The sequence below is a fragment of the Trachypithecus francoisi genome, unplaced genomic scaffold, assembly GCF_009764315.1.
Source record: "Trachypithecus francoisi isolate TF-2019V2 unplaced genomic scaffold, Tfra_2.0 Lachesis_group2, whole genome shotgun sequence".
Classification (NCBI taxonomy): Eukaryota; Metazoa; Chordata; class Mammalia; order Primates; family Cercopithecidae; genus Trachypithecus; species Trachypithecus francoisi.
This window is the reverse complement of record NW_022681465.1, coordinates 9,010,536-9,036,105: the sequence shown is the minus strand read 5'-3', so window position 1 is coordinate 9,036,105 and position 25,570 is coordinate 9,010,536. Positions and strand designations below refer to the sequence as shown.

General features: G+C 39.8%; 1 protein-coding gene across 2 annotated transcripts in view; it reads left to right on the top strand.

Annotated features, from left to right (window-relative positions):
• The window catches only part of SEMA5A (semaphorin 5A), a 519,394-nt gene that overhangs the window by 306,862 nt on the left and 186,962 nt on the right, over positions 1–25,570 (top strand). For both annotated transcript variants that reach the window (XM_033178781.1, XM_033178782.1), the window contains exons 6-8: positions 3,921–3,983; positions 14,625–14,723; positions 16,691–16,904. In XM_033178781.1, the coding sequence (XP_033034672.1) occupies positions 3,921–3,983; positions 14,625–14,723; positions 16,691–16,904 (376 nt within the window). The remainder of the gene's footprint in view (positions 1–3,920; positions 3,984–14,624; positions 14,724–16,690; positions 16,905–25,570) is intronic.

The following is a 25,570-nucleotide window of genomic DNA, read 5'->3' as shown; positions in this document are numbered from 1 at the left end:
AATACACAGCTTTGTTTATATACTTCTGAGAACTGTGGATTTGTATGTGTGTAACACATATATAAAAAGAGCCAATCTCTTTTTCTTTTCTGCATCTGATTTATTCTTGAGATCACAGTTCCCTTTATTCTAACCATAGTATGTCTGTGTGCAACACGGCCCATTGGGTGCTGTATCTGGGAACAGTGGGGGCTTCATTGCATCCCCAGGATTTATGCAGATATAAAATGGGTTTTCCATAAGCCTTTTCTGTTTTTTGTTTTTGTTTTTGTTTTTTTGTAGCTCTCTTTGTATGTTTGTCCCATCCTGAAATCTAATGATATTATAAGTCAGAGTGTGTCACTGGACCTGAGATTAACTTGCATATGGCTACTAGGGCAATGAAAATGAACACTATTGACTCTTCAGATTTAATATAATTCTGTCTAGGCTGATGGAATACACTTATGCTGTATTGTAAATTAATATCTCGTGTATCTCTATGTCTGTTTTTCCTTCTGTCAATCACATAGAAGAGTGTCTTCCATTTGGTAGATGCTTAATGAATATTTGTTAAATAAAGGAGATAATTAATGCATTTGCATGAAGCAAAATTTCTGTGAGTTGCTGAGTAGTACAGGTTTTATTTGTATGTATTTACAGAAAAAAATTTACTACAAACAGGAATCATTGTGTCTTTTAAAATGTAGATGTTTCAGACTCACTGCCTACTATTACTAATCTTTGAATATTCAAGTAACCACAATATTTCTGCTATATGTCTGCTGCTGAAATATATAATGCCGTCAAAGTATTGAATAGCATACAGTAGAAATACTTCTTTTCTCTACTGGGCTATCCTGAAATAGAAAAAGACAAAAGATGACAAAAATTAAATATTTTTAAAAGGGAGACACAAGAAATGAGACTATGAACGTTGGGTTGAGATCTGAAATGTAGAATGCTTTAGCACTTATTTTGACTATTGTAAAGATAGGTTTGGGTTGGTGGAAAAACATCTTTAAATAAATTTGAATACAAGTGGAAATGTGGCTCCTCAAATCAGTAGTGAGATTTGTTCTATAATCATGATGCATGATAAATGAAAGAGAAGGCTTGAGTAAAAGGTATTTAGTTCATTAGATGGATCTAGAAGAATAAGGAAGTTGTGACCAGGTTAAAACACAGCCTAATTTCAAACAGAAAAATGGGTCACTGTGAGAAATAAGATCCCATAGAGAGGAGGTTCACTGATACTCTTATTTGTCTCTGATGGAATTTTTTTTTTTTTTAATTTCAAGTCTGTCCACTAATGAAATGGGCAAAGTCTAACTGACCTAGTGAATAGGAGGACGCTATGGGATGAATCTGGAACATCCTATTCTAGTATAATCTGGAAAAGGCACTTTTCTCCATTCTATTCCTTTTCAAATTCTGTGCTATCCAATAATGTGTATATATTCCTGCTGTCTTCTGGAATAAGTAAAGTTCCATTCTTAATATAAAATTTCCCTTTATCCTGTTCTCTATTCAGGTAGAAAGTGAACAGAAAAGCTGTACAGTCATGGTCTTTAATTAATTCTGGATTTGAATATTATAGGCAAGCTAGTGAGACTGTAATAAAATGCCTTAGGAAATACATTTTTTTTCTTTCTAATCACTATCTTCAGAAAATCTGTAAGATTTGTCCTATTTATTATGGGTCTGATAAACTTCTAAGAGCAGTTGTTATTTTTTGGTATGCTGGATAAAGTAATGAAATATTTTTTAAAACTCTCACATTCTTTCTTCTCCTTTTTTCCCTTTCAATCTTTGGCCAATATTTATCTTGAAAATGCAAAGTCTGTTTGGGCATTAGGTAGACTTGTGAAGCTGTTTGTTTGCCATTTTAGCGGCAGGATCTGAACAATTTTGATGGCATTTGGTAAATATTCTTTTCTGTTAGCCCTGGGACTAATCCTTCTCTTCATAGCTTTCATGTTTATGGAAGAGAACATTATTATTTAACTTTTAACAAAATCACTAGACCAATGAAAGCCACGTGAATGACTCTTTATCTACAGTATTTCACTGTGTAGTTTTCCTAGTAATTGTCTAACAGCAGTTCCTCTTGGTGATATGTAATACTAAATGCTCTGGCCATATACAATAAAAGTTATAATGAGGTTTACTCTGCTGAAAGAATTTATCATATTCTTTCAATCCTCAATACTGTTTTAATCAGTCCTCAATACTGTTTTAAGTCAAGGCCAAGAGGTAGATATCTACTTAAATACAAACAACAGAGTGATATTTTGTAAAGAGATCTAAGAAAGGAATATCCTAAAGGCCAAATCAGATGAACAACAGTGCATTTATTTTCGTTTATTTTATCTGCACTTCATGGGGATATAGTTATGCAACTGTATGGGAGGCTGTTTTCTCTGGAGGCGTCATTGCTTTTCATGAAAATATTTGTCATCCTGGTATGGAATTAAAGTCATGCGTTTGCATCAGATGCTGATTAGCTGTGACTTTATTGTTGCCATCAAACATTGTGAACAGGGAAGCAACACAGGAGGAATTAACAAATTCTCTTATCAGATGTTGACACTGACAAAAATCTTCAAGTCTGCACAAGGGAAAACAGTTATAGCATTGTTTTGGTTTCAAAGACACTGAAGTGGTTCTCTCTAGAATACTTTTCTTATGGACTCCCATTTGCCAAGTAACATAAATTACGCAAGATGTAGTGTTTTATGAGTTAATTCTGTTATGTAACATTCTTTGGAAGGCAGAAGATATTAGAGAATGGTGTTAGCCTGACTTTATTATTCTCCCAAGTTTGGATAATTAGGAAAAAAAATTCTTACTAGAAATAAGGATGAAGTCATTATTTTCCTTCATATGATTTGACACTAGGTAACTTTTGGTTTAGTTTATTATTTGACATTAGTTCAAATTAACAGAAAAAAGTCTCTATCTCAAAATGTCTTTCTGTTAATGATTGAATTATTGCACATTCCTGATCCTTCAGAAATCCAATTTTAATAGTAAAATAGAAAATAATTATAATAACAGGTGTGGAGTATGGAGAAAATATTTTTACCCTATAAAAGTTCACACTCTATACAATGATAGAAAAGAAAAAAAAAAAAGCCCAGATGCCTCAGTTTGCACAAAAAAACTATTCACGAGAGCTAGGCCATGGATGCTTGCAGGCATCCTTTCTGTAAAGCAAGCCCTGTCTGTGTTCTTCACTAATCACATATTTCATTTGTGAGTTAGCATCAGACGTGAAAGCACACATAGCAAATTAATCAGCATAAGTGAGATTTGGAAATTCTGAGAAAAAATATTTTAAAGCTGTGGCTCTAAATATTTAGTCAGAGTTAATAACAGTATGAAAATGACTGCTCTTGGGGAAAAATCCTAGCTATGTTCTTTGCCTGAGCTATCTATTGATTGATTATCATTTACAGGTGTATCTTGGTAGTAAGGATATGCAAAATCATTCTTCATTATCTATGAATATTTATAAATGACATATTATTTGAATAAAATATAAATGTTAAAATGAATATTTAAATTATCTTGTCTCAAGGCCTCTCCTTTAAGCCTCGTCTGGGTCTATTCTATAGTTTCACCAAAGCGATCATTTCTACCGTCAGTGCCATAGTCACCAACTCGTAGTTCTTTTCTAACAGTGACTAGATCTAAACATCACATCATTACTACCTAAAAGCAAATAATAAGGGGGAAGGTCCTTGTTTCTCAAATTCAGAGCTAAATCTAAGCCCATGGATAAATTTCATGTATTTGGTGTAAATTCTCTGAGTGTGAAAATGTTGCTGCTAGGGTGCAGCCATATTTCCTAATCTGGTTACCAGCGCCTTATTTATATTTTCCCTTTTATTCAGTCAAAACCATGATAGCTGCTATTGTCTTGGTATTTTCTACAGGCTGTGGAATGGGAGTGTGACGAAGCTACCAAGAAGGCCTGTTACAGCAAAGGCAAATCAAAGGTAAGAAGGATGCAATTATGAACAGCCATCACCCTGTTTTGAAGGACTCTGCACTATATAAAGCACGTTGATAAGAAGAGTATTCTTGATTATGATGCCATGAAAAGTGAAAAAAGCAAGATTCAAAATTTGTGTATGGTATATCCTCGTTTTTAATATTAATTAAAATTAACCACAATAATCAATCACTTCCAAAAAGGATTCAGAACACAAGAAGATCAGAGCTAATTTGTCCTTTAGGTTGTTAGACTAAGATAAGAAATTAATTGATTGATAGCACTGGAAAAAATATGGGCCTGAATTTTTTAAATGTTTTAAATTCCTTCTTTCATACTTTACAACTAAATCTAGAAAGTAATGATATGATAAATGAAATTATTATGTAAAATATTATTTGTGATTGATTCTTTATAATTTATCTTAACATATTCTTTATAATAAATTCTCTTTTCATACTAAAATATACATCTTTTAGTTATTTGTGATTATTTGTGCTTAATTCTTTATAATTTATCTTAACATATTCTTTATAATAAATTCTCTTTTCATACTAAAATCTACATCCCATGTTCCTATAGAATGCGCAGTTTATAGCTAAGGTTGGAAATGTGTTTCTGAAGCAATTGTACATGTTGCAGGCTTCTTTCAAATGTTTGGCTCAAAAAGATGCATGATTCTTTGCCTTTCCAGGAAGACTATGTGTCTTTGAGAAAATTATTCTTGATCAACTTGAGGAAATTCTGCAGCTTGTGCACAGGCTCACTGTGTCTTACTCTGTTAGTAATCTTCTTACATTTTATTGGAGCATGGACTTTTCCAATGGTGAATTATGCTTTGGGTTACAGAAGGCAGCAGTTATACACAGAGTAGAAAAGAGGGCTTGCCTTGCAAAGTTGGTCCCAGGACCAAGAGCTTGGGGAAAAAAATATAGCAAAGGCAGAGAGCACTGGCAAAAGATCCTCCCCATCTGGATTTATAAAAGAGTGTTACGTACCTTGTTTTACCCAATTTCATTGTCTGCTTCCCTGCCTTTTAACTGAATGGCTGTGGGAGTCAGACACTGAGGCAGGTGTCAGCCAGCTTCGTTATGGGGTTTCCCAACCCTGAATGAAGGAGTAGGAAGAAGAGGAGGAGGAAGATGCAGTCTTAGCCAGGGAAACACTTGGAGACAAGGGGGAAATAAAGCAGGAATTGATGAAGACTATTTTCTGGAGGATATTTCACCTCAGAAAAGGCCTCTGAGATAAATAATCAGAGATGTAAGGAGATTTAAAGGTACTCCAATTGTCAAAGAATTCGAATCTGGTATCTTCAAATGCTCCCCAAAATAAATAAATAATACAAAACCCACACATCGGGGACCCCTGTAACCTTCTTGGTGAGTTTGTAGAAATGATGTATAGAACTTTTGAGGAAGTGATTTCTAAGTAGTTTCCTTTTTCCTCCCTGTGGTGTTTGAGTCTCAGTGTGGGGGTTGTGTGGCTCGGCCCTCGGCCCCACTTCGCTGGTCAGAGCACAGTCCTTTAAATAAGACCACCTGTGCTAAGGAATGAGATGGGACCTGGAGAGTCAGACTTATATGAAATGAGGGGTGGAAAGATGGATTTCTTTGTTTCAACTAGTAAGATTCACTGATGCGAGCGCCACCCTTCTAGGCTCTCAAGGCCTGCAGTGGGCCTTGCCTGGGGATATCAGTGCCTCCCAGGGGTTGCTCAGTGTGACGCCTGATATGGTTTGACTGTGTCCCCACCCAAACTCTATCTTGAATTGTAGCTCTCATAATTGCCATGTGTCCTAGAAGGAACCTGGTGGACAATAATTGAATGATGGGGGTGGGGCTTTCCCATGCTGTTCTCATGATATTGAATGAGTCTCACAACATCTGATGGTTTGAAAGGGGAGTTCCCCTGCACAAGCTCTCTTGGCAGCTGCCATGTAAGATGTGTCTTGCTTCCCCTTCATTTTCGGCAATGATTGTGAGGACTCCCCAGTCATGTGGAACTGTGAGTCCATTAAACCTCTTTCCTTTAAAATTACCCAGTCTCGGGTATTAGCAGTATGAGGACACACTAATACAGTGATCTAGCTCTCCCTCTTGCTTTTTCTCATCTCTTTCTTCTTGTCTTTATCTTTCTTCTGGTACTTTGCTCTTCCATCTCCTCTTCTTTCTTTCTGGGTCTTATGGGCACACCAAGAAGCACTATTCAGGTTTCAGCAACCCAGCAACAGAGATTGTTGATGCACACTTTTCATCAGTGTCTGTTCTGAAAATGTTTAGCTGATAGCCTGAACCTGATGGTCCCCACCCTCCTTCCCTCTCCCAGGTTCCAGTGCTATTTCCTCATCTGATCTTAACACACTCAGCCCACGGTGAACGTTTAAAGATGTTCCACTGGATGAGTGAATGAACATGGCAAGCCCGCACCAGGGAAGTGAACTTTAGGGTTTCTCATCCTCGTCATGACTGATATTTGGGGCCAGACCTTTGTTCTTCGGCATGGTAGCTATTCCGTACGTGGCAGGAAACACATTGCCAGACATTGGCCTGGTTGGGAATCCCTGCTTTGATTTCCAAAATTGTAAATTTATTTGTCACTTTTACATTGTTTATTTTTATTTTTATGCTTCCTAGAGTGCTCTCATATTTCATCTAGATTACATGTATATATTTGTTACAAAGACGTTTAAAAAATTAACAGTTAACTCCCTTCCCCTCTATGAGCTTCAGTGTCCTTGTACTCCTTGTCCTGCTAAAGCAAAGCATCAGATTATGTCATGTAGCCAGGGATTTTTCCTCCTTATAGTCTGGAGGTTCATAATTTACAAAGAATCTGTGTGGTTGCCTTTTGCTAATAGATTATTTCTACTTGGGGTGAAAATTTGCTTCTGCTGAAGCAGAACTAGCCCACGTTTTGCCTTAAGCTGTGATCATTGGTTGTTTGGAGCTTAGAACTTCAGTAAATTAAACCCAGAGAACCATTAGGCAAAGGCCATCTTTTGTGACTGGTAGGTAATATACCCTCGATTCACAGAGGAGACCAATCGTTACTACACTTAATTGAATTTTCTTGATACACAGAAAGCAAATGAGGGCAACAAATATTTTCAAATAAAATCAAACCTTTATGTTTCACATGCTTTGGGTTTTAATGGATTAAAAATAATGGGAAATCAGTAATTATTAATTGACTCAAACTGCGTTGGTGAATGGATTTTTTAACACTATTATAGTAAGACAGATGAAGATGAGTGTCAAGCACCATGTACTCTGAGAAAGATGAATCACATGTTCTTTTAGGTTGCATTAAGTATACTGATAAATTCACAGAGAATTTAAATAACTTCTGCTGCTTTGAAGTAGAACTCGGTTTATGTAGCAGAGCTGTGTGCATTGGAAGTTCCTGTGTACAGAAATGATGCAGTAGCGAAACAAACATGCCAGTCTAGACAGCACTAGGCTGGTGCATGGATGGTGAGAGGAGAGGGATCTTCATCTACCTTTACAAGTTCTTCTTTCTAATTTGTCATCTCTCTTTCTTTCTTTTTTTTTTTTTTTTTTTTTTTTTTTTTTTTGAGACGGAGTCTCGCTCTGTCGCCCGGGCTGGAGTGCAGTGGCCGGATCTCAGCTCACTGCAAGCTCCGCCTCCCGGGTTCACGCCATTCTCCTGCCTCAGCCTCCCGAGTAGCTGGGACTACAGGCGCCCGCCACCTCGCCCGGCTAGTTTTTTGTATTTTTTTTTAGTAGAGACGGGGTTTCACCGTGTTAACATAGTGACTGAACAGTGACCATGACGTGACCAACCTGGGTGATCAAGCCCAGCTCCTGGGACAGAGAAGGGAAAGAAACAAGACAGTCCCTATGAACAGGGACAGCTGGGCCAGATGCAGCCTGCAAAGGACTGCCCCCCTGAATGCATAACTCAGACAACCCACATTTCCCCATTGTGACAGTTCTAGGAGCCAATTCACAGAACATTCTCACAGTCCATTTAACTGATAGGTAACGTCTCTTTGGGTGAATGGAATTCAGACTTTTCTAAGTGGTCATGAGCTTAGATGGCGAATTCAGCTGTTTTGTAGTTTTGCTTATACTGAAGTTCTTATGAGAACAGAATGACAAAGTTTCCCTTCTCCCTGAAATAAAGAGAATAATGCAAAATGTGACATCTCAGAAATGAGAAAAATGCCAGCAATTTAAACTGAAGTTGTTTTATTTCCTACTCTGAGAAAAGTGGTCTGTGCTTCCACACATAATGCATTTAGCTGCAGAGCTGAGCTGGAATGCATGCCTGGAAGGAGGTGGCTGGGTCTGCAGGGAGGACACTGCCTGTGCCCACTTGCTGCTCTGATAGGAGCCTTTCTCAGCTTGCTGCAGAGCGGAGGAGAGTAGAGATGACAGATTTCCCCTTGTTTCCCTGGGATATCTGTGTCCAGACACAGATACGATTTCACATGTAATCCACTAAAAGTATAATTTAGGGAATTACGGTCAAGAGAAGTTATCCAGATTTTTTATTCAAGTCAGGTTTGAAAAGAAGGTAAGTACTGAAGCTGCCAAGCCCTTGTCAAGTTTGTGTTCTATTTTATTTAGAAACTGCTCAGCTCACTTGGAAAAGAGGGAGTGCCTTTGCCTGCAATGGCTTACATATTTCATGGAAAAAAAAAAGTGGGGGTGGGGAATCTGTTTTTGTGGATTCAAAAACTTATAATAAAACCTGTTGTATTTAGTTCTTCTGGACATAGCATTATAGAAATTGAATTCTATAACTATTTAAGTATCTTTTACACAAATATTATTTTAAACACAAATAGTCAATTCTCTCACGACCTAACAAGAGTTCCTTGTGTGTGTTGGGCTATTATGTCTGAACCAACGTTCTTCCCACTCTGACATTTAGGAACCGTACAAAGGAAACACAGCTGATTATTATGGGAATGAAAGAGCTGCTGTATGTTTCTATTACACTTTGTAATTTTCAAAAGTTTTTGTTCATGATCTCATTTCAGGATTTTTGACACCAAGTTCCTAGAATTATTTTGCTAGTTAGTGGGAGAGTTTTGATTAGAATCCAGAGCAACGTATATTGTTCTCCCTGTCATATCCTATGTTCCTGTTCACCAAGCTGTCAAATTATGCTTTTAAAGAGGTAAACTCCTAGTGAATAGGAGAAGAAACTCATGACACGTACTACCTGAGAACCTGCTGGTGCAGGCCTGGATCTTGACATTTTGTACCTAAGTGCCAATATTTTGAAAGCTGCGAGTTAATCAATACATGGGACACATTGTAGCCCTGCTTTTATTTTGTGTAATTGCTTTAAAAATTGAGAATACTTTAGGTTAAATACTAACATTAGGTTAAAATTAGATTATGCACACCTAATTTTATTTTTTTTAATTGAGGTGCCCAAAAAGGTTTCCCACAAAGTCAGCTCAGTTGAAAATAGAGTATGTACATATATACAGTATAGTATATTTTATATATCAATACACTGTACATTACATAGCATGTAATATATGTGTGTGTGTGTCTCTACATATTGCATCTGTTATATGCATGTGCATATATTCACAAGTAATACATGTATACAGTTATATAGACACACCCTTTATACACACACACATACACATATGCATCTGATTGGGTTAGGTATGGTTTTGCAAGAGTCACCAGGTCATCATGACTTAGGCTGATGTGGGTTCCACTTTGAAAGGCTCATGCAATTCCTATAAATTGTTCTTCTTCAGCACTTTGATGCTGACAAGGATAACACATTATGAAGAGGACACATTACTTTCATTGTGAACACTATGATTAACATAAAGGCTGTCCGCTTCTCACCTGTATCTTTTCCTCCCTAAAATTAATGGAATGGGCGATGGGCTGGGTGTTGCTGAAGAGACACCTGAGAGATCCACAGAACATACCTGTTTAAAAAAAAAATCATGAAATGCTATATGACAAAACCAATTAATTCATTAAGAAAACAGCCCTAAAACGTGTTTTCTCTGCTGGGGCGTGGGCCTTGTGTCCTTGAGACCAAGTGGGTATTGGCCAGTCTCCATCTAAAAGCCCTTTCTATGAGTCAGCAACCATGCACCTCGGCTATTAAATGCCTTGAAGTGAAGGAAAGGTTGATCCGTCTGTGGATCACAGGCCCACATGGGTCATTTTAATGTTCAATTGCCGTGATCAAAATGTAGACAGATGACTCTCATTATCAACCCTAGAAGCCATGTGGCAGCAAGCTGCTCAAGGCCTTGGAGATGTGCACTGTGACTTCTTAGAAAATCAGAACTCATTAAATCCTCTTCACCCATTTTCAAGGTATGGAAATGGGCTAGAAGAAAAAATTCTTAGATGAGAAAAGGAAAATCATAGACATTTAAGTATGGTGATTTATAAGAGAAACCTTTACAAGAATATCCTAAAGGGACTTCTACATTATGACTCTACTTTAAAATAGGTGACTCCAAGCAGTACTTCAAGCAAGTTCAGGTAACCCATGGAAGGCCACGTTTGTAACAGAGATTGGCAGAGTGAGTTGCCAGTAGATCTGCGAGAGAAGTTGAGTTTTCAAAACACCATCAAGAGGAGACTAATTATTACACAACCTAGAACTGTTATTCATTTCCTTTTTTTTTTTCTTTTTGAGACTCTGGAGTCTTGCTCTGTCACTCAGACTGGAGTGCAGTGGCTCTCCACAACCTCCGCCTCCTGAGTTCAAGCAATTGGATTACAGGCATGCATTACCACGCCTGGATAATTTTTGTAATTTTAGTGGAGATGGGGGGGGGGGGTCTCATGCTGGCCCGGCTGGTCTCGAACTTCTGACCTCAGGTGATCTGCCCACCTTGGCCTCCCAAAATGCTGGGATTACAGGTGTGGAACCACCGTGCCCAGCCACTCATTTCCTTTTGTCCACAGTATTGACTGTCCAGTTCCCAAATTTATCTTCCGCTCAAAAGCTAAATACTTCTACCTTTTTTTTTTTTTCCTGTGTTTTCACGTTCTGTTTCAGTTGAATTTGTCGCAATCTCTCTTTTTAAAACATTTATTATTTTAAATGAATTTGTTTGGAATTCACATCTGGAATTCACAATCTGTGAATTCAACACGAGGATGCCTTTAAGGGAGTAAGAACGGGGAAGTATGTGAGATGCCCTTAGTCAGTTGGGTGACTGCATTCTGCTCTTGACAGTTAAGAAGAAACTCAAATACCACCTACCTCCACACATTGCTCCTGTAGGACTCAGTGAATGAGCACACCTACCGTTGTTGGTGATAACGCAGACCTCTAGTTAAGGCTGGGGCCAACTACACTATTGCCTTCCTTCATTAGCTCCTGATTGCCACAGGCTCCTCTGGGTTCCATAGGGCTGGGGCCACCTTCCATCGTTTTATAAAGATTTTGCACAGACCTCCTTGCCCGATCATCCAGATCTCTGACATCTTCCTCCTTTTTTTCCACACTCTCAGTTCTGCGAAGCACACCAGTGACACATGGCGATGTGGCTCATCACCAATAATAGAGCCAGTGTCTTCATGTATTCTCACATGGTCTTGATGATCAGAACATGCTCTTTCATTCTCTGCCCTCATTGAAATAATTCTGTCCCTTTCCTCATTTACTTTTTATCTGACTTTCTGACACTGTCAGTTGGTGTCCTGCCCCTCCCTGGCAAACTGCTGCACCATGGTTACCATGGTTATCACACATCCCGACCAACATGCCAGTTCTTCATCAAGCTTGAGAATGGTCAGCAGAGATGTTAACAACCTGCAGAGCCGGGCACTGTGGCTCATGCCTGCAATTCCAGCACTTTGGGAGGACAAGGCAGGAGGATCCCTTGAGCTCAGGAGTTCGAGACCAGCCTGGGCAATATAATGAGTCCTTGTCTCTACAAAAAAAAAAAAGAAAAAAGAAAGAAAAAGAAAAAAATAGCCAGAGGTGGTGGCATACACGTGTAATCCAAGCTACTTGGGAGACGGAGGTGAGAGGCTCACTGGAGCCCAAGCAGTCGAGGCTGCAGTGAACTGTGATTAAGCCACTGCACCCCAGCCTGGGCAACAACAGAGTGAGTCTTTGTCTCAAAAAACAAAAAACAAAGAAAACAACCTACAGTCTTGTTTGCACTTTGTTCTTCCTTTGGGAAATTAATGTAAACACCATATTTGATATCTTGGTTATTCTCCTTTCCGTAATTGACTGGAGGCCCTTGCTTTCTCTTCAGCAGGGCTGTAGAACTCTGCTGTGAAATCACATTTCAATCCAGATGATTCTCCTGGAATAACTTACCCTTGCCCATGTTGTTTGTGGTTTACCTTGTAGCAAGCTCTTGCTTTTTTTTTTTTTTTTAAAGTAAAAGTTCTTTTACATCTTGCCTTGCTTTTAAAAGAGTTCCAAAAGCAACAGCAAAAACCAAACAAAATCCCCACCCTTGTATAATGTTTGTAATTTTCCATTCCAGTCCTTATGATGGTGTCATTAACATGTCTGTGTCATCCATTAAATCCATCAGCTTGCTCTGTCCTGTGTTCTGGGAGATGTCTTTGTGGGTTTCCTCTGATAGGCGTAGGCTTCCTGCTTTCATCCTCACTCTGCCTGTCTTTACAGGCTCCTGGACCCCTCTGGTTTCTTCCCTGGCCTGCCTGTGTTCTTTCAGCCTGGGAAGGAGGAACTCTGTGGTTCTTTGAAGTCTTTTGTTTTGTTGTTTCACTTTAGAACTCTCCTGACCTTTCCCCAGGAATAAAGACAAAAGGGAATAAGACAAGCCTCCCACCTCTGTTGTACCTTTCTCAGTTACAGATTCACTGTCTACTCTTTACAAGCATTTGGTAATTCTTCTGAAGTCTACTTAGATCTTTGTGGTTGTTTTCTGTCTTCCTCAGTTCAGCTTCCAATGATAAGTGATTACTATTACCATTAGGAATAATGTTAGGAGAATAATCCACCCTTGGTATTTCACTTTACATTTAGAAAGCCAATCTGAGTCAGGAGCGGTGCTGACACCTGTGATCCCAACACTTCTGGGAGGTCAAGGTAGAAGGATCATTTGAGCCCAGGAGTTCGAGACCAGCCTGGGCAGCATGATAGAACCCTGTCTCTAGTAAAGAAAATACAAAAATTAGCACTATGCTTTGCTACTGTATCACTGCTATGCAGTAGACTGAGTTATGGGATATTAACACTTTCATCTAGAATGAGGATCCATTTGATTGAAGAGAAGGTGAGCTATACCGTTACATCCAGATTCCTCTGATTCCAGCATGATGTGATTCAAATCATCATGTTATCATGCAGCATCTTTCATGCCTCGTGCGTCATTCATTTGCCATTGCGTGCAATCGACTCACTATTTTGGGTTTGTCCTTTCACACCTACCACCTTGGTCTAGGTACGAAATGACAAAAGCCTGAGTTATGGAAGTGACTTCCTCCTTGGCTTCCTGACTCCAGGCTTCTATCTTCAGCTTGAGTCCTGCAAATTGGTGTCTGAGTGGTTCTTCAGTGATAAAACACGAGAACTCATCAATACTTCACGCAGTCAAAACATTTCATGGCTCCTTTCACATTCGGAGTAACGTGTGAACTCACTACCTGCGCACACCTGGCCTGTTTCAGGCTCCTCGGCTTCTGTGTGAGCTCCTCTGTACACAGTGAGAGCACCTTGCTTTCTCTAGCCATGACACCTTGGCACAGTCTGCTCCTTTTGCGTGGGGAGTCTTTTCCCTCCTTTGCTCAGTAAAGTCCGACAGGTGTCCTACAAGCACCCCGTCCAGGAAGCCTCACGAAATCTTTCACTTTATTTAACACTTAGTTGTCAGCTCTTTCAGGAATCCTCTGTACACCTCTTCCCTTCCCTATTCCTTTGGAACTATGTAATATGCTATTCTTCTGTGTGTGCTCATTAGAGCGCATGGACAGCTCTGTGGTCATTGTCATGAACCTGTATTTTTCTGCCAGGGGCCTGGATTGGGACTTCTACCCCAGTGACTACCAAAGAGGAGCTACTCAGTGGATGCTTGCTGAATAAATGAGGAGCTCTCCAGCTCACATGTCCATCACTGCTATTACCATACCCAGGGTTTTCTAAGAACATTGGCAACCACAAAAGTACTCCATTCTTGGAGTATCCCTCAGCCTAGGGTTTTGTCCCGAATGTCTCGAACATCTTTTCCTCATTAAGCATATTTTCACTTTTCAATCAATGAATTAAAAATGCATATAGATACTTGCTCTGTATTTAAAATATGCAGTTCCATCCCATAAAGTAAAATTTGTTCCAGTTTGCATACCGAGTTTCTCATGTGACCTTCTGATCAAGAAGCACTTGCAGCATTTATTTTCCTAATAGCCATCCAAGGCCATTTAGTGTTTGTGCTACTATCAGACACAATTCAAAATGAAATCAGTTCTGTCCAAATTAGATGCATGCTTTGAGAGTTTAATTGAACATGTGTTTATCTTCATATTCTTTATCAAACAAGGTGCAGATACAGCAAGTAAATTTATTTGATAAAAATCAAATAGACTTTGTGCTTAGACTTTGTTAGACTTTGTTAGCATGTTTAGACTTTGTTAGCATGTTTCTCATTATATATATATATGTGTATATATATATATTTTTTTTCCCTCAGGAGGAATGTCAGAACTACATCCGGGTGCTTCTGGTGGGTGGCGACCGGTTATTCACCTGTGGGACCAATGCATTCACACCTGTCTGCACCAACCGCTCGGTATGGCTTCCTTTTGTGCTTCAAAAGAATTTAATATCAGAAGAGGTCAAACATTGTATTAAAATATTAGTTTTAAATGAATTTCTATACAGCAAGGTGTTGCTGTTTAATTCAAAAGCACTTTTTGTCAAATTGAATAAATATTTGATTTATTGATGTGTTTCTAATCAGGACCATCAATTAGATAAATAACTGGAAATAATTATAACTTATATAATTAAACTTAAATATGTTTCTAAATTATTTCAACCAGCATTTTTCTCACCAGTGACTTTAAACATTAATCCTAAACATAATCTTTGGTGTCTAATACTGTTATTTACATTTATTAAAATTATTAAAATGGTCTAAAATCACAATCCTAGGGAAGAAAAAATTAACCTACAAATTGGATAAGAAGTAGGTAAAAAAAAAATAAGCAAACTAAGAAATTGAACCCTAGGCAAAGTCCAGTTATAACTGACCTTCTTTCTTGTCTTTAACCTGGCAATCATTGACAGAGTAATTTTGAGCTGCACATAATATAGCAGTAGCATGGCAGGGTCAGTAGAACACACGTAGAATCTTCCTAATTCAGGTATAAATGCAATCTTCCTCTGGGAATATCATGAAGAAATATGTTCATTCCCTGGTTGCACAACTTTTTCAAGACCTTAATTGACCATCTGCTTTTACAGTTCATGATTTCAGGTTAGCATTCAGTTATTGGAAATAAAGGGAGGAGATGGATGACAAGGCGTGTGAAGCTCAGGGAGCTCTCTAGGTGCCGCACCCTGCCCTGAAACGCTTTCACCAGTGCCATGGTTCAGTCCTCAACATCTGCCCCACAAGATCGCTACTCTTTGGGGCTCCTTTTTATGAAAGAAGAACCTGAGACATAAAGAGCTGAGGGAACTTACCCGGGTACACATCTCATAGCAGAACAACAGCGTGCCTGTACCTACCGGCCCTGACCCTTCTGCTCCAATACCTCTCAGGCGAGAACCAAGAACCGAATTGAGCCAAAAATCCACCAGTACCCAAGAGCTTTTCTCATTCAATGATTGGTTGGGAATCCAGCATTTGGGAAACTGGATTCATATGAAATGACTTCAAGACACTTGGATATCTCTCCGAAAACTGAAAAAAAAAAAAAAAAAAGGAAAGAAAGTATTGAAAATGTGGGCCACATAGTGTTTAATATCCTCACATCCTTACTTGTGAACACATTTTTCGGGGCTATTCATTATATTTTGGTTCACTTTATATATTGATAGATTTATACATAATTCTTTTTTTTTTTTTTTTTTTGAGGCAGAGTCTTCCTCTGTCTCCCAGGCTGGAGCGCAGTGGCGCGATCTTGGCTCACTGCAACCTCCGCCTCCTAGGTTCAAGTGATTCTCCTGCCTCAGCCTCCCGAGTAGTGGGGACTATAGGAGCATGCCACCATGTCTAGCTAATTTTTGTTTTGTTTTGTTTTGTTTTTAGTAGAGATGGGGTTTCACTGTGTTAACCAGAATGGTCTCGATTTCCTGACCTCGTGATCTGCCCTCCTCAGCCTCCCAAAGTGCTGGGATTATAGGCATGAGCCACTGCGCCCAGGCAATTATACGTAATTCTTTATTGTGATCCTATTTCTGTAAATATTGACACTGGTTTTTAAATTAAAGTGGAAAAGTATGCAATACTTGTGCATTATAAATCAAAGGCATATATACAATGATCTTATTTCTTATTTTGTGAGTATTCAGTGGTATGAGGTTCAGTAAACTAAAGTGATGAGAAAGAGACTGATTGAGGGACTCTCTTACCATGAGTGGAGCAGGCTGTTTTCATCAGTTGGAGTGTAAAAGTGGGTCATCTCTCCCCATGAGCCCCAGAGAGGCTGTTACACAAGCATCACTGTGATTATGGTGGATGTGATCCATAAGCATCACTAAAGGGGCTTGTGCAGAGATAACTGCTTTTCCCCTCATCTTCCCCCACAGTTGAGCAACCTGACTGAGATCCACGATCAGATCAGTGGCATGGCCCGCTGTCCCTACAGTCCCCAGCACAATTCCACAGCGCTCCTCACAGCTGGCGGGGAGCTCTATGCTGCTACGGCCATGGATTTTCCAGGACGTGATCCTGCCATTTACCGAAGCCTGGGCATTTTACCTCCTCTCCGCACGGCACAGTACAACTCCAAATGGCTCAATGGTAAGCCTTCCGTCACTCCCTCTTTCCCACCTCATTTGTTTTTGATTCCTGGTGATTTGGTGCTCAAAAGCAAACAACAACACTCTAAATAAAAATGAATTCTTCATCTTCTAAAGAAATCAAAGTGTAGCTTGTTCAGGACTAATGATAAAAAGGACATCATATGGCTATTTAGTATTTGGAAGAGAAGTGTAACTTCCAACCCTCCAGACCATGATAATATGGCTAATGTTGATATGACCACTTATAGAAGCTAGCTGAGTTTTTTTTTTCTATATTGTTGTTTAATGTCTACAAAAGTTGACAGCTTGTCATAGATATGTGTAGAGTTCTGTGCATTACTTCTTAACTTCCTTTTTATGTGTCTAGAAATGGAAATTACTAACATGGCATGTAATTTTCAGCCTCTGTATAAAAGAATTTGTTTGTCTATAGGTAACTCCAAAAAGTTTGGCAATTAAAAATGTAAGAAATGTATCAACTCACATAGTTAGAAGTTAGTAGGAGGCATCATCAGGGTTTATTCATTTAGTGGCTCAGGAGTTAATAAGGAGGCAAGTATTCACTGCAGTCTCTGCCATCCACAGTCTGGCAGATGGGCCCTCAGGCCATCTCTGCTTGTGGTTGCAAAATTGTTGCTGCAATTTCAGGTATTGCATCCACATGTGGCAATGTCCACTCAAAGAAGAGCCACATCCCTGTCCCCTTTTCATCTGTATATTTCTTTTTAAAGAAACCAGAAACCCTTAGAAGGCTTCTTTCAGTTCTGGGCCAGAACTTGGTCACTTGCTCACTAAGCAATCAGAAGATGGTTATAACCATCCAAATTGAGGTTCACTGTGTACAAAGTCCTGATGTGTATCAGCTGAAATGCATCCCTCTCTATATCTGTGCATTCATGTGTGAGTGTGGTCACACACACACACATACACATTCACCTACAAAGGCGATGTATATGTACTATGCATAATCCATTGCCCCAAGCATTTATTTGATAGTTTGTACAAAGGTGAAATCTTGAGAGTGAGTAGACTTTTGCCACATACCGGCTAATTATGTAGACCAGAGTTTCTCAACCTCAGCACTAGTGATGTTTTGGGCCAAATTGTTCTTAGCTGTGGGATGGGCGGTCTTGTCCTTGGCATTGTAGGATGTCTAGCAGCATTTTCAACCTATACTCATTATAGGCCAGTAGCATCCTCCTCTGCCCACTTGTAATAACAAAAAATGTTTTCAGCAATTTTTCAGTACTCACTGGGAGGGGGGAATTAACTCTAGTTGAGAACCACTGCTTTAGACTCATCACATGTGCAGAACCATGAATACAGGTACATATATTCAATGCAAATATTTTGCCAAATACTACAGTCAACCTAACCATCAGAGTTTGCCTTTAAAAGACTGTCCTGTAGAAAAAAAAGGATGTCCTCATTATTAACTTTCTCAATTAAACCAAATTGCTTCCAAAGGAAAACATGAATTGTTTTCCCAAACTGAAGCACTAACTAGATTTCTCTCATTAACATCATTTCTGTTGAACTGGCTTCAACAGAATCAGTTGATTCTATATGGATGATCCCCTTTTGGCCCCGAAACTTTCATCTGTGCAGCTTCATGTTCTTCTTTCCATTTGTTTGTTGATTCTGACTGGCTGAGAAGTTTCCACTTAAAAATCAAGAATCCCTATCCTAATAAAGTCTTTGTAATTAGACTTTGTAATTAGCCAGAAGCAAAGTAAAAAGCAATTGGGAGCACCCTCTCTTTTCCCAAAGTGACACTTTAAGAATATCCTGGAAAAATAATTCAGATCATAGCATGAGTTATAATCACTAGCCACCTTCTTACATGTGACTGAGTGACCACCAGCTGATCAGGTGCTCAGTATCTGTCAACTCTCTGGTTGTCAGCATCTGTAAATTCTCCTTTTCCATTGGAGAGTCATGTGTTGCCATTCAGGCAATGGAAGAACTAAGACAGTGTTGATCACAGTCGTGGTAGGCAAAACATTGTCACTTGATTTACAAATAAATTAGTGTTTCGGATTCCTAAAACATTCTGCTGTTCATTTCTAAGATCTGATAACTGCAGACACTGAAAGTAATTCAGAGGTAAATGTGCTGGTTCTACCACTCAGGCCATAAGAGCATCACAATTTGCATGACAATGAATAGCTTGCATTTCTCAGGAAAGCAGCATTTCCAGTGCCCTCCCGCACTGTCCTTCCCCGGCCTGCATTGGGAAGACCCTCTCTCCTAGGGTAGAAAACCAAGAGCCCTGCCTGAGGACCCTGAGTGATTGCATAGGAAGTATTGTCTTCATATCTCTCCTGTGTTTTGTTAGGGCACTTTCTGCCACTGCTCAACCCTGAGATACAATTTCCACTTCCGGTTGGCCCTGATTTGCTTCTCTGATTGACCCTCCATCCAGGATGGATTCTGGCCTCTAACCACACTAGGTTCTGCTTCCATCTCCTGCTGAGTCTGAACACAGGGACATTTATCCTCCCTGGCCTAACTAGGACACATGCTTTGCATCCATCTGTTCTTTGCCAGACGCCCTTGTCTCAGGTCTTCCTCCTTTACTTCTCCTTACCCTCCTGCCCGCCTGCATTGACTCCCACCAAATCCAGCCCCAGAGGGGCCCACCCCTTGGCTTCTGTGTCTCTTAAACACTGGGGTGCTAGAGAGAATCACCCTGTGGTGGAAAGGGCAGCAGAAAAGGTAGAGCCTCTGTCCTCAGTGAGGCCCTCAGAGCAGCTCCCTAAAGGTCTAAGCACCCCAGTTCCTGTCCTCTCCCCTTGCAACTACCCCTACTCCAGTCCTCTCCCAGCCTCTCCCAGGGATTCTCAGTGGGTTTATCTTTCCTCCTACATTATAGAGAAACGTTAGGTTCTAAAGGATTTTTCCCAGTAAGTCCTCAAACTTACCTTTTTCTTGTCACTCGGGTTCTGTAGCTGATTCTTTCTGCTGTGTTCTGGAGTAATTTTCATTTTTTGGAAAATATTGCCGCCTTATCCATTATCTTTCTTTTCACCATAACCTCAAATTTCTTCCTTTCTAATGATGACTCATGATTTCAGAAAAATGATCAGATGTCTTTTCTCTTAAATAAGACAAAAACAAAGAAAACCCAACAAGCTAAAACCAAACACCCTTAGTTCTGCAGTGTCCAAGAGTGCTCCAATTTCACGTGGTGATTTTAAGGACCCCTTAAATGACCCTTTCAGGTTTTTCCCTTGAGCTTTCAACCAAGTCAGCAAAATCAAATTTGAGAGTTGGACTTGTTCCAGAAGGAGGCTACAACGGGGTGGTAAAAGGGTAGGACTTCCTGCTTTGGTGGCCATGCAGTGGAAATTTTCTCTCAGCAGAAACAGGAGGAATGGAGGGTAAGTCCCTGCCCCATCACTTGCCCTCCATTATTGGCTGGCCTTGTTGAGGACAGCATTCTGAAGCCCTCAGCTTCAGGCAATTCACATCTTCTCTGCCCTCTGCATCCCACCATGTGGTGCTGCGGTGGTTCTCCCCAGTCCCACAGTGTCTAGTTACATTATTTGAGGACCAATTTCCAGCCATTACCTTAACTATCTTATTGGAAGGATGACATTGTTGCCTCGAAGTTTCTTTTACAGAATGTTTGTGCTGCACCATACGTAGCTGGTGCACCCTGTGGCTTGAGTGCCTGTCCTGTCCTTGACAATTGTCCTTCAGCTGGTCTTTAAGCTTTGTTTATCCCTGAGAATTCTGTCCTCAATCCCTTCCTTCTGCCTACTCTTCTCATTCCACATGCTCCTCTTGGATTCCCATCTATTCCGAAGTTTTTTGTTGTTGTTTTTTGTTAGTTTTCTATTTTAATAGTTTTTGGGGTACAGGTGGTTTTTGGTTACATGGATAAGTTATTTAGTAGTAATTTCTGAGATTTTAGTGCACCCTTCACCCGAGCAGTGTACACTGTACCCCGTGTATAGTCTTTTATCCCCCACTCCACTGCCAACCTTCCCCACAAGTCCCGAAAGACCACTATATCATTATTATGCCTTTGCATCCTCATAGCTTAGCTCCCACTTACAAGTAAGAACATACGATACTTGGTTTTCCATTCTTGAATTACTCCACTCAGAATAATGATCTCCAGCTCCTTCCAAGTTGATGCAAAATACATTATTTTGTTCCTTTTTATAGCTGAGTAGTAGTCCATGGTGTATACATATTACACTTTTTTTCTGTTCTAAAATTTTAACTCCCCTGCCTCACACCATACCCGCCTACCGAGGACCATTCACAGATCTGGTCTCAGCTCTGACTTAGTCCACAGATGCGATGTTCACTTCCAGCTGAATGCTCCTCGCAGTACTTTCAGCTCAGCCTACTCCATTTTCATTCATTTCTTTGTTTTTCAATCTTGGGTGTGGGCCCCATATTAGTTTTCTAGGGATGCCATGACAAAGTATCACAGCCTGGGTGCTTAAACAGCAGACAATTATTTGCTCAAAGTTCTGGAGGCTGAAAGTCCAAGAAGAAGCTGTCAGCAGGGTTGTTGTCTCCTGAGGCCTCTCTCCTTGTCTTGTAGATGTCATCTTTTCCCTGTGTCTTCTAAACGTGGTCTTCCCTCTGTCCATGCCTGTTTCCTAATTTCCTATTCTTTTTTTTTTTTTTTTTTTTTTGAGACAGAGTCTCCCTCTGTCACCCAGGCTAGAGTACAGTGGTCCAATATCAGCTCACTGCAAGCTCCGCCTCCTGGGTTCACACCATTCTCCTGCATCAGCCTCCCAAGTAGCTGGGACTACAGGCTTCTGCCACCACACCCAGCTAATTTTTTGTATTTTTAGTGGAGACAGGGTTTCAACAAGTTAGCCAGGATGGTCTTGATCTCCTGACCTAGTAATCTGCCTGTTGGTCTTCCAAAGTGCTGGGATTACAGGTATGAGCCACTGTGCCCAGCCCCTAATTTCCTATTCCTATAAGGACAGCAGTCATATTGGATTAAAGCACACTCCAATGACCTGATTTTAACCTCATTAACCACTTAAAGACCCCGTTTTTGAGCATAGTAACATTCTGGAGTACTGGGGGCTGGGACCTTGACATAAGTTTTGGGAGATACAACTCAGCCCAGAGCAGCTTCCATGATTCACCTCTCATCTGAGCCAGACACCTGCAAATCTCAGCTGACTCCTTCCCTCTCTTTCCAGACCCACTCAACCCCAGGTCCTGCAGAGACCACTTTCAGAGTGGCTTCCAGACCTGAGTCTTTCGTCTCATTCCTCCACTTCTGTGCTTGTTCAAGGCTTCCTCATCTGAAATGCTGCATTAACCCCTCTCTGATCCACTCTCCAAAGAGTAGCCAGTTATATGTGGCATGAAGCTCTAAGGTAGAGAGTAGAGACTTTGGCGTCAGACAGATCTGAGGCTTGGCCCTTGGGGCATAAATTTGTCTTACCAGTTCTTGGCTTCCTCACCTGCATATTGCAGATGGCTGACTACCTGACCTGGACATTGTGAGAATAAAGTGAGACAACAAAGATGATGAGTATTAGTGTCAGCACATAGTACTCCACAAATAAGGGGAGCTATTGTGAACTCCCCAAAGTCCAATGCAATATCTGAGATGTAGTAGAGAGTTAATACATTTTTGTTGACTGAATAAATCAGTGATTATTTGGGCCTGTGGTTCCTGAATTACTGACACCTTCCAACCTCCTGTTTCCTCCTCTTTACTGGCACATTCAAGATATATCCATCACCATCTAGTCTTGGGACTTCCAGAACTTTAGCAGGACTTGAATCCTCTAGAAGACCACCACTCAGCTAGCAGCTGCTTACATATAATAATGAACAAAACTCCCTTCTTTGTTTTGCATGCTTTTCAGTTTTTGCAACCTTTTTGTGTTGAGGAAAGAAAATTGTCTCAGCAGGAGAAGCTGGGAGAGTATAGTACCGGCTAACCTGAGTCAGCAAAATTTTTGCATTCAGATGAACTATGATTAAATTGTGTATGGTACAATTTACTTATGCATTTAGGTAGTCCCTTTGCATAATTGTACTAGTTAACATATATTGCGCAAACTGATGAAACACCCAGTAGAACTGTCACTAACTTTTACTGCATGTACATATACTGGGCACCCTTCGGCCCAAACTTCGAGCCAGCCAGCAGACAGCCACCAGTGAATCCTGTTTCATCAAGCCATACCTTCAGTGACATTTTGAACAGTGCCTGTGCTTGTTTCCTAGGTTGCCAAAGCAAAGTACTGCAAACAGGGTAGTTCAAAGCAATAGAAATTTATTCTTTCTTTAAAAAAATATTTAATTTTTAACTTTTAGGTTCGGGGGATATGTGAAAGTTTGTTACAAAGGTAAACTCATGTCATGGGGGTTTGTTGTACAGATTATTTTACTACGCAGGAGTTAAGTCCAGTACCCAATAGTTATATTTTCTTCTCTTCTCCCTCCTCCCACCCTCCACCCTCAAGTAGACCCCAGTGTCTGTTGTTTTCTTCTTTGTGTTGTAAGTTCTCCTCATTTAGCTCTGATTTATAAGTGAGAATATAGATAGGAATGAAGTCAGATTTAGAAGGACAGCAAAACGCAATCCAAGGAAAATAAGAATCACAATAAAGTGATACAGAAGCTGAAGGAAGGAATAGCCAATATAAAAAAAGAACTTCACAGTTCTGACAGAGCTGAATAACCCAATACAAGAATTTTACAATGCAATCACAAGTATTAACAGCAGAATAAACCAAGCTGAGGAAAGAATATCAGAGCTTGAAGACTGGTTCTCTGAAATAAGATAGTCAAAGAAAAAAGAATAAAAGGAATGAACAAAACCTCTGAGAAGGATGCGATTATGTAAAGAAGCCAAATCTATGAATCCTTGGCATCCCTGAAAGGGAGGGGAAGAAAGAAAACAGATTGGAAAACATATTTCAAATATCATCCATGAAAACTTCCCCAATTTTGCTAGAGAGGCCAACAGTCAAATTTAGGAAATACAGAGAATGCCTGCAAGATTCTACACAGGAAGATCATCCCCAAGACACACAGTCATCAGATTTCCCATGGTCAAAATGAAAGAAAGAATGTTAAAGGCAGCTGGAGAGAAAAGGCAGGTTATCTACAAAGGGAATCCCATCAGGCTAACAGTGGACCTCTCAGCTGAAACCCTACAAGCCAGAAGAGATTGGGGGCCTATATTCAGCATTCTTAAATTTTTAAAAAAAGTATTCAACCAAAAAATTCATATCCAGCTAGACTAAGGTTCCCAAGTGAAGAAAAAATAAGATTCTCTTCAGATAAAGCAAATGTTTAGTGAGTTTGTTACCACCAAACCTGCCTTGCAAGAGATCTTGAAAGGAGCACTAAATATAGAAAGGAAAGACTGCTACCAGCTAATACAAAACCACCCTTAAACACACAGACCAGTGTCACCATAAGGCAACCACACAAGCAAGCCAACATCATAACCAGCTAACAACATAATGACAGGATCAAATCCATGCATATCAATACGAATCTTGTATGTAAACAGGTTAAATGCTCCACTTAAAAGGCACAGAGTGGCAAGGTGGATAAAGAGGGAAGACACGATAGTATGCTGTCTTCAAGAGACCTGTCTCACATGAAATGACACCCATAGGCTCAAAATAAAGGGTTAGAAAAGAAATCTACCAAGCAAATGGAAAAGAGAAAGAAGCAGGGTTTGCCATTTTAATTTCAGACAAAACTGACTTCAAACCAACAAAGATCAAAAAGGCAAAGAAGGGTAAAGGATTCAGTTCAACAGGAAGACCTAACTATCCTAAATATATATGCACCCAACACAGAAACACCCAGATTCATACGTTTTCAGAGTTTTTAGAGATCTTCAATTAGTCTTAGACTCACATAATAATAATGTGAGACTTTAACACTCTACTGATAATATTAGACAGATCATCAAGGCACAAAATTAACAAAGATATTCAGGACCTGAATTCAAGATTTAACCAGATGAATCCGATACATATTTACAGAACTCTCCACCAAAAAACTACAGGACATATATTCTTCTCATTGTCACATGCTACATACTTTACAATTGACCACGTAATTAGACATAAAACAATTATCAGAAGCCACAAAAGAACCAAAATCATACCAGGCACACTTGCATGTCACAGTGCAATAGAAATAAAAGTCAAGACTAAGAAAATCACTCCAAAACCATGTAACTACATGGAAATCGAATGACATGCTCCTGGGTGACTTTTGTGTAAACAATGAAATTAAGGCAGAAATCAAGAAGTTCATTGAAACTAATGAGAGCAAAGATACAACATACCAGAATTTCTGGGACACAGCTAAGGGAGTGTTAAGAGGGCAATTCATAGCACTAAATGTTCACATCAAAAAGTTAGATCTCAAATTAATAGGCTAACATCACAAAGGAAAGAATTAGAGAAACAGGAACAAATCAACCCCAAAGCTAGAAGAAACAGAACCTAATCAAGCCCAAAGTCCTAGCTCAGGTATGCATCATATATGGCCTGTGTTTAAAGGGCAAATCTCTCTGAGCCTCACAGTGTTCATCTGGACAATAATCAAAATCAGAGCTGAACTGAAGGAAATCAAGACATGAAAACTCATTCAAAAGATTAGTGAATCCTGGAGTTGATTTTCTGAAAAAAA